Here is a 10,497-nt window from a genome sequence, read left to right on the forward strand (position 1 = left end):
TAAATAAATAAATAAATATTTATTTATTTCAATAAGAAGGCTGTCTTATTTGGCTTGGAAAAAAATAAAATTTTGAGGTATCTTTTACATGGAAATATTAATGTCATTTTTAGTAGTCAATCAATGTTGAGTCTATGTTAATAACAGCAAGTGTTCAAAGTTGCAGCTTTCAATAGGGAACAAAATTAAATTTCCTATCAGACCAGAGTAGACTTGGGTCAAGATACTTGAGCCTTTTCCAAGACATCTCAAGTTGAACTCAGGTCCTATCAAATCCTTTGTCCTCAAGTCAAGTGAAACTATTTTTGGAAACGTTGGCATCAACAGAGCAGCCTCTGTCAGCAAGGAAAGATATTTGAATGCTCTTTCGATTTTAAATCATCTAAGCAGAAGTAATCTTTAAAAGTGTTTTATAGTCTTCTCAGTTGTTACAGATCTTCCCTCTGGAAAATTGACAAGGCTTTTTTCTTTTTGACTTCTTTTTCCTCACAGATATCCCTCTTTCAGTGCTGGAAAGGTCACAAATTTTCAGCTCTAATCTCTCCCTCCAATATGGCAGGTGTTTCCAGCAGCACATACAAGATCAACAAATCTGGAATCTAAACACTAGCCTCCTGCTTATGGCATAACATCTACAAGAAAGTCTAGCCACTCATAAATCTTTCTTGTCAAATTGTTCTGAGATACAGCAATCCTTTACCTAAAAAAAAAAAAGGGTAAAATTTCTGACCCAAGTTCAATAAAGTACATTAACACTTATTCTCTGGAAAGTGAAGAAACTTTGACAGTAAAAATAATATATTTTGCTCCATTTCTAGATACACATTTAAAAATATAGGTTCTAGGCTGTGCCTGTAAAGTTACTGGACCAATGTTCATAGAGCAGGCAAGGAATCTTTTTGGATAAATGTCAGTGTCTTTGACACTAATGTATGCTGACGTCAAAAGTAATAATTCTCTATGAAAAGTAGAACCTCTATCTTCTTCACCAAAGCAGGATGTTGGACTCAGAAATTCCATATGTACTTCATATATACACATACAGTACCAAGATTTTTCTTGACAAAAAACAGGAGTTTCGCTTGACAAAACCACCTTTCCCTGTTGCAACAACTTGCCTTTTAAAGTATCTATGGGGTATCTGTCTCTCTCTCTGTCTCTGTCTCCTCCCTCCTCTGTTCCCACGCCCCCCATGCACAAGGACATCAGCATTCATAAGATAGATAAAAATCAGAGCTTTACTGAAACAATCATAGTTTTCACCAAAAGCCAAGGAATGGCACTGCTATTACTTTCACCATAGCTGGCTTCCAAACAGCAAAATGTCAAAGTTCAGAAGTAGGTTATATCAAGGGAACAGAGGCACTCTTTGAGTGTTTTTTTTGTTTGTTTTTGTTTTTGTTGTTCTGAGCAACCAACCATTCGAACATTTCTAGGGTGCATGATTTAATCACACTTTCTCCAATTATTTATGGTACTTTTGGCTTGGAACTGTGTCAAGACACGTTCGGCAAATGTGTCTTTCAAAACTGGACTTTTTCTCCAGCAAATAAAAATTCTATAGTGTGTAATATATTCAGAAATAAGCTTTTTTTACTTCATGCTCTTATTGGCAGGAAACTTAGCACAGTCTGGCTTTTGTGTCCCATCACATTTAGCAATGCAAATAAAATCAAAAGAAATGTAAGAGCCATCAAGCTTTCTTTTCCTTGTCATCTCTCAACTTAAACTAAATTCAATATAAATAGAAAGAGACATACATAAACATAATGTTAGATACATTATTGTTAATTCCAATGAATGCAGTGCTATTGTAGATGCCATTACATAACAAAGATGATAATTTTACGTAATGAATTCATGCCACTCTATCCATGTTTAAAGTAAAACACTGAAAAAATATTTTGCCATAAAAATTTTTGCAGGCAAAGGGAAGAAAACAAATATATATGTATACACACACACACACATATATTTGCTCTTTTATATATATACACACATATATATAGATTCACTCTTACTTCACCTATAATATGAAGTCTACAGTTAAAAAAACTGTTCTAAAGCAAACTGAAATACGACTATCTAACCTCTACTGTTATAGAAACTTCCTACATTACAAGTGAGCTCTGTGCTGGGTATTGCTAGTTATCTTCAATGACCTGCATTTTTCTATTTATCGTCTAGTTTTCTAGCATGGTTACCTCCCTTTTCCTTCATCCTACCAAAAAGAAAATCACAAATATCATATTATACGTTGTTTTTCTCTTTTTGTGGCTAAATATCACCAAGTCTTCTCATCCTATGACAGGCTTCCAAATTTCTAGCTATATCAGTTTATTTTATGTACACATTTTCTTTATCCAATCATCTATCTAAGGGCACTTCGGTTGTTTCCATGTCTTGGCCACCGTGAATAATGCTGCAATGAACATAGGGATGCATATATCTTCATGAATAAATGTTTTCAAGTTTTGGGGGTAGATACCCAGAAGGATGATTGCTGGGTCATATGGTAATTCTATTGTTAGTTTTTTCAGGAACCTCTATACTGACTGTACCAATTTACATTCCCAGCAGCAGTGTATAAGGGTTCCTTTTCCCCCATAACCTCTCCAACACTTATTACCTGTCCTGCTGATGACAGCTATTTTAAAGGTGTGTGTGAAATGGTATCTCGCTGTGGTTTTGATTTGCATTTCCCTGATAGCTAGTGAAGTTGAGCATCTTTTCATGTCTATTGGCCATTTGTATGTCTTCTTGGTAGAAGTGTCTGTTCAGGTTCTCTGTTTATTTTTTAACTGGATTATTCTGTTGTCGTTGAGCTGTATGTATACTGATTTATTTTAAAACCACTCTATATTGTCCACATCTTTTTAAAATGTAGAGCCTCCTCAGGAAGAAAAAGATGAGAGCAGAGCAAATAGAGATAATCTAGAAGCAAACAAAAGCTATGACTCAGGTGCCTCAAACTTTAAAAATTTATGAACTACCAACCAGACATGGGTACTTTTATTAGTTAACAATTTCATATAGTTTTAAAAAGATTTATCACAGCTAACTAAAAAAAAAGCATAGTTTTAAAAAATTAATTTCATTTTATAGCAGTTAAAGGGTTCATACTGCTTATAACTTTTATCCAAGGTAAATTTGGATTTATGAATGTGTATTATCAGTCAGGATAGCTTGGGTTATGCTGTAGTACAATAACCGCCTTATTTCAAAGGCTTAGATTAACAAAGGTTTTCTTCTTCTCAGGCTACATGTTAGTAAAAGGTTGGCTTTAGCTTATAATTCTCATTTTCTCAATCTGCAATCCACTCTGATCGATCATATATCTTATAAAACATGGCAGAAAAAAGGAACATAGCATATTATGCACTGACTCCAAGGCTTCTATGAGAAAAGAGTACACAAGACTTCCATTCACATTTCCCTAGCCAAACAGCTGTCGTAATCACACATAAGCTTAAGAGGATGGGGAAATCCTATTGTAACACGTGCTAAAAAGGAGAAGAGAACTGGAATATTTTTCAATAATCTTACTAACTAGCACAGAATGATAGATTCCATATGGAGTTGCTTTATTTTATTATTCTCCAGTTCTATTACATTAGAAAATAATAATATACGACATCTGGTCAAGGAAGGCAGTTTTGGTGACTATGTCATTCAGTTCTGCATTTTTGGTTCAAACATGCACAAGACAGTCATAAACATGGGAGTTAGTCGTCGCCACAGTCCACTCTCAGCAGCATGTCGCGCCCAGATCAACGAGCACATCACATGCTGGAAAGCAAGAAGCCTGAATGTTTTAAAAGTTCGAACATGATGGTAGTAAATAGACTGCTAATTCTGTTTTCATTATTTTAGTTTCAGAAAGAACTTCTTTGTATTCTCTTGCAGAAATTGGATTTCCTCTTAAAATATAACTGCTCACATACTATTAATTTCTTTCTCTGAGGCACGAAAACTGTGAAGTGTTGAAGAAAAGTCAATCTCTTGTCAATTGAGCTATTTGAACATTAATTCAAGTCTCTTAGGAAATTCTTTTATCCAAAATCAACATTTTATAATCTATATATTTCAAACCTTATATTCCTTTATATTACAATATATATGTTTTAGATCATTTAAGATAAGACAGTGATGAACAAAACTTGAGGAAGCTACTTAAAATCACAGAAATGGTCTTTACTGGGACTATCAGTACCATAAAATTTTTTATTTTATTTTTCATTCAAAAATTTGTATGAACTCTCTCTTGTCAGCACCTCTCACTACAGAAAAGCAACAGCACGTGTCAGCCCATTTACCTGCCATGTCCTCTGAAATCACTTGCACAGAATAGGCACCCCTTAATTATTAATCAGGTCCTTTCAAGCTCCTTCAGCAATAAAACAATCAAGATAAGAAATGCCCACTATTATCTGTATTCCATGGATAAAGCTATGTGTGGGTTGGCATTCAAGTGTAACTTATTAATAGATCAATGTCTTTCTTAGTTGTGGACACGGATAGTCTTTCTTCACTACTTATCTCAACAAAAGTTTTGCCACATTTATTACAGATTTAAAAAAAATAGTTCAAGAGAGAAAGCGTCTCATCTCTTTTAATCACCCATTTCAGTAAAAAATGAAATAAAATTTCATTAAACTATATTCTCCCCATATAAGTGCACATATCCTAAGAGCTGATTCAGTGATTTCACACAAATGTAAAACAAAATATGGAATTGCCTCAACATGTAACAATAACTACTGTTATGTTTATACTAGGCAATTAAAAAAATTGGCAATAAATTGCCCTGCTTTCTTTTGGGTTTTAAGTCTTGTTAGCAACGGTGTGACCTATACTTGTTTTTGCTCTGGTGAATGCAAGTAAGAATAACGCCATTGTACTTCTTGTTCTCTTCTCCAGACCTGTCACAACAAAATTATTGGAAAATATTAACTAGAAAATATTTCTGAAAAACTCAAGTAATTTAACCACAGAGATCCTAAGCCCATTTTTAAAACAAAAAACTAAAACGTCAATGGTTTCACGCCAGCATAACAGGAGTGAAAGAATTCTTGGATCAACAAAATTTTATTTTCAGATATCCATTATTGTATATCGTCATACTTCCTAGCTGCACTTTTCTTTACTGGCCTGTGTATTCACCTATCTGGCAACACGTGTTCATATTTTATGTTTTTATTGAAGAACTTTCTCTGAGATGGATTCGCAATACTATTTCATGGATCTAGAAGTCTTGTATGCATGTTGCTATTTTTACCATTATTTCCTACAGGTAATGTAAAGTGACACAGTAAAAATAATGAAGAAAATCTCAAACTTAACAAATAGAAACAATACTGTACAACTGGTATGAAATGTTAACCGAGATGAAATGACCAAAATAATTTCTGTATAACATGCATTGCCTTTAAGAACAAAATTATCATAAGGACATTAACTTTGAACATAAAATTAGCTTTATTAGTACAAATTTATAAAATGTAAGATAGATAAATTTTATCATTTTTTTTTCCCTCTGACATTATTGGACTGCCTGTAGTCCAGTTATAGATTTCCAAAGACCACACATAATACACATACCACACAGCCACAGACAGGGTTTGTAAGATACATTCATAATTCCTGCATACCATCTCTAAATTTATTTTCTTTTTTATTCTCATTCTCTTTTGCCTTAGCAAATTCTCTAAAGAAAAAGGCCTATGTGTTTATTTGAACAGCTATCTATACCACGTTTACATTTCCAGACCCAATGCCTCCCCCGGGCTTCAGACTTTGGTGACTGCTTGACATCTTTGCTGGGATGTCTGAAAAGCATCACCGGTTTATTACTTCACCAACAGAACTCTTGAATAGTCTTCTCCAAACCTGATCCCCACTAAAGATCCCCATCTTATTATATCATATTCATCCAGTTGTTCAAGCCCAACCTAAGAATCAATTGAGATAACTCTCTCATCCTTACAGCCAATACATCAACAATTCTTGCTGACTTTACTCTTAAAAATATATATATTGAATCTGACAACTTCCCACTACTTGCACTGTTGCCACCGCCTTCATCTAAGCTGCCATCATCTTATCTTTTACCTGGTCTACTCATTACTTACTTTATTACTGGACTCTCTTGTTTCTACTCTGGCACGCACACGTGTTTTCACAGCAGAGAAGCCTTTTAAATCTAATCAGGTCAGGTTAAAACTCTTCAATGGCTTCCTATCATGCTTAGAATGAAAATTCAAAGTTCTTATCATGACCTGTGAGGCCTTATGTGATCTCTCTGGCTGCCTCTAGGAAGCCTACTCTGCTTATTTTACTGCAGACATACTGACTTTTGGGATGTTCTTTCTATGGACTAAGATCATTCCTGCATCTGGGTTTTGCGCTTGTGGTTTAGAGAGAAACACTATTATCTGACTAACATTTGTGACTTATTTCATTACTTCAAGTAAGTTATTTTCTTACCACACTGACTTAATAGTGTCATACTCCCGCTCCCCTAATCCTGCTTTATTTATCTCCATAGTTTTGTCACCCTCTGACATTGCACTTCAAATTTATTTATCATTTTTCTCACTGAAATGGAAGTTCTATGAAGGTAGAAACTTCACACTGATCACAAGCTAAATTCCTTGTGAGCAGAAATATGTATTTGATGTGACCTACCCTTTAGTCGTTTCTGTGGAAAATGAAAGAAATGATAGTATATCTAAAAATGAAAAGGCAGCCACCGAGATGAGAGATTTGGTGGAGTAGCACTCAGTGAAGGAAGAAAAGAGTGTATAAAAGATTTAATCTTGGTCTACAGGGTGACTATGGTTTAGCCGAGAGGAGTCCCATGAGATTTCCATATACCTTAAACCTTTCCCACTGAGCAGCAGTGGTCAAGAATTCATATGCTTTGCGAAATTTCCTTGCGGCCTTTGGTCAAACTCATAGGTTAAAACTTGGAGATACAATTATGGTTATTTACTCAAGCTGTACTCATTATAAACAAAAATTAAATAGTCAACCACTTCACTTGATAAAGATTCAGCACAAGTCCAGTCTAAATGAAATGTCAGCAAAATCCAAACTATAATCTCATTGGATAGGCTACAGTTTCCATTTATAGTGAAAGAGGTTTTGTATGTTCCTACACCTTAGTCACCTGGGTCTTTCCCACCTAGCAACTACTCATAAACTAACATTGTGTATTAGCCACAAAAAGAATTGCAAAGAGAGAGGCTGATACAAACATTCAACTAAAGGTGTATGCCCCCTGCTACAACAAAACCTCCTGGGTACTTCTAGCAAGGCAGATATGCTGTATTTATAGACTTTAGATTCTAATTAATGAATTATTACTTAGTACCTGACAGGGAAAGATTGATGAACTTACTGAATATTATTTTATTAAAAAACAAAATAACATCGATCTCTCAAGTGAACTTTCTTGTAACCAAATAAATTCATTAGTTGACGAGTCAATTCCACCACAAGTCAATATATAAATTCAAAATGTCATTACTATACTCTTGTTTCACCTTAGGCATCTTAACGCTATTAGCAAGAGAACGTTACAAAGATTTGTTAGAGAAGCATATCAGCCTGTTCAGAGATCTTCCATTTTTGCACTAGACAATCATGTTTGAATAACTATAACTTTAGTCAGAAGGAGCTTACTCTTTCAGATTTACCCGTGAAACACTTTAGTTGAATGTTCTTTTAAGAAAATCTCAGCACTCATTAATTATGACTATTTCTAAATGAGATTCCAGATGACTTCATGTGGCCACTAAATAGTTTAGACTACATGTAACAGTTACCTGCTGAGGCAGTTACTTCATTGGTACCATAAGATCAACATTTGGTCTTACATGAATGTATAAATCTTGACTGGATCTAATTTGAGAATTTAGCAGACTAAATTATATTTTATCATCTGTCCAAAAAGCTAAAAACAGAAAGCTAAGATGCAGTTCCAATCTTAAGTATTTCAACTGTTTGTGTGGAAAAGACATGTTTTCTATTCAGATGACATATGGCTAAAGATAGTTATTAGAATCTTAGTACCATACCTCTCGAATAGCAGTACAAAACTCACTCTGAAGCACTTTTTTAAGGGACTGTAGCTTGTGCACTGGTACTTCTCCAGATTCTTGTAGTTTTTCCAGTAATTCAATTGCTCTGGCAACATCTGAATAAAAAAAAAAAAAAAAAAAAAAATGGAGAGATCTAGAGTAAACTGTGTCTCATCAACAAAGTACCGTCATTCCAACTGAATGCTGGTCAGTAAAAAGTAAGTGAAATTAATTGCAAAATCAGAATTTACAATTCATAGCTTATTGATCTCATCTTTGATAAAAGATGAGAAAGGAATATAACAGCATAGCTACCTAAAATAAAATCATTACCACCTCAGAATTTGGGGTTCATGTATCTAACCAAAGAAAATAACCAATAAGTGACTTAAATGAAGACTTTCCTTTAAAATATTACCAACTTATTGCAAATTGTGGCCCAAAGAAGCACAAATTATGAAATCAATATGACACTTCCAGTTTCAAAAGTTTGTCTTTTTGTACATAAACTGGAAGCCAAAATAGTTAAATGGACAATATCAGCCATATCCACAATCAATAAGGTACCAAACTAAGAATTTTATGCATTTCTAACTTCACAAAAGACTCTTCCTAGATGTCCACAGGTCCATGAAACTCTCAACATGTTTAAAAATGAGTCCTTTTACAATCCTGAAACTAGTTTTTCTCTCTATATATTCCATATTTCCATTAATAGCATCCCCATCCAGCCTGTCTTCCAAACTAAGCCGTGGCATCATCTTTCACATTCACCCCACAAGCAGTTAGTCAGCAAGGGCTGTAGATCCTATCTCATAAATGCTTTTGCATGGAGCCCCTCTAATTCATTACTTCAGGGAATCCTTTATTATTTTTCACCCATGCTACAACATCTTTTAACTATTAATTAAATTAATCTTTTCTCTTTCAGTCCGTCCTCCACATTGCTTCCAGAATGATTGTCCTGAATGATAAACCTCATATTATGCTCCCCAATAGATAACCTTATCTGGCTTTCTGCTGTCTACAGGGTGACGTTCAGACCACTCAGGGCTATACACAAGGTCCTTAACAATCTACTTCTTCTGATTCATCTCTAGAAACCTCCTCCTGCCCATTTTATACTTTGGCCAGCCAAAATTTTTGTTATTCTAAGACATGCCACTCAATTCCATGCCTCTGCCTCTGTGGCTTTGTACATGTCATCCCCTGTTCCTGGTATGCAATTAATTCACTAGTGCCAGGCACTGTGCTGTGCATGGGACACACAGTGGTAAAGGTGACAGCAGGTTGCTCTTGCTTTTATGGAATTTACAGACTTGAGAGGTCACAGACATGTTAAGTGGGCATGTGCTACAAAAGTAGTACAAGTTAGTGCATAGATGTACAATAAAGACATTCATCATCATCCAGGAGGTCAGGGGAGACCTCTTTGTGGAAGTAACACCTAAGCAGAATACGAGATAGGAGATGCAGGTGGGGAAGGGGGAAGGATGTTCCAGGCAAATAAATAAATACAGATTGAAGTCTTGTAGGCATTCAAAGAACTGAGTTCAGTATGGCTAAAGTTGAAAACAGGGCGAAAGTAGCAAGATATGAAGTAGAGAGAAATTATATTATGAGAGGTGTTTTAGGTCAAGTGGGGAAGACTTGGTTTTAATAGCTTCTCCTTAGACATGTCTTTCCTGATTCTCCAAGGCAGATTTAGTGGCTATCATATCTGTGTTCCTACAGGTTTGTTCACTCATCCACTGTAATAATCACTACTCTCTGCTATACCTGTTTGCATGTATACTTCCCTCCTTTACCCTTGCAAATCTATAAGCTTCTTGAGGTTTCAGGAACAATATCTTATTTGCCATTATACCCCTATTTCAATGCAGTGTACTTGATAAATATTAGATATTTAAAAGATATTTGTCGAATAAATGATAAAGTAATAAATGAGAAAGAAATGGTTCAGAAAAGCAGGGGTCTGGTTTGAAGAAAGGAGGCAAGCCTGAATCTGTAGGCTGAGAGCACTGAGTATATTGAAAAAAGTTTGAGAAAGCTGAAAATGACACCAACCTGAATATTCAAGAATTCTCCACTTTGGCTTCACATTAAAATTGTCTAGGGTACATTTAAAAATTACTAATGCTGAGACCCACCCCAAACAAATTAAGCCAGAATATTCAGAACACTGGTTCCCATCACTGGCTGCAGAGTGGTATTACCTGGGATTTTTAAAAAACATACATGCCTGGGTCCCACCCCAGAGACTCTGGTTGATTGGCACAGGGTAGGGTCTGGGAAGGGGGCCTTTTATTTTTATTTTTTAATTAATTTTTTATGGTGACATTGGTTAACGAAATCCAAGATTCATCTGTACACTTTAACAGTAAGGCATATATATATATATATATACATATAT

General features: G+C 35.0%; 1 protein-coding gene across 1 annotated transcript in view; it reads right to left on the reverse strand.

Moving 5' to 3' along the window:
* LIN7A (lin-7 homolog A, crumbs cell polarity complex component) overlaps positions 1 to 10,497 on the reverse strand; it is a 117,732-nt gene that overhangs the window by 67,566 nt on the left and 39,669 nt on the right. Inside the window, exon 2 of the mRNA XM_006923788.2 lies at positions 8,082 to 8,200. Coding sequence (XP_006923850.1) covers positions 8,082 to 8,200 — 119 coding nt within the window. The remainder of the gene's footprint in view (positions 1 to 8,081; positions 8,201 to 10,497) is intronic.

This window comes from Pteropus alecto, unplaced genomic scaffold (genome assembly GCF_000325575.1).
Source record: "Pteropus alecto unplaced genomic scaffold, ASM32557v1 scaffold76, whole genome shotgun sequence".
Classification (NCBI taxonomy): domain Eukaryota; kingdom Metazoa; phylum Chordata; class Mammalia; order Chiroptera; family Pteropodidae; genus Pteropus; species Pteropus alecto.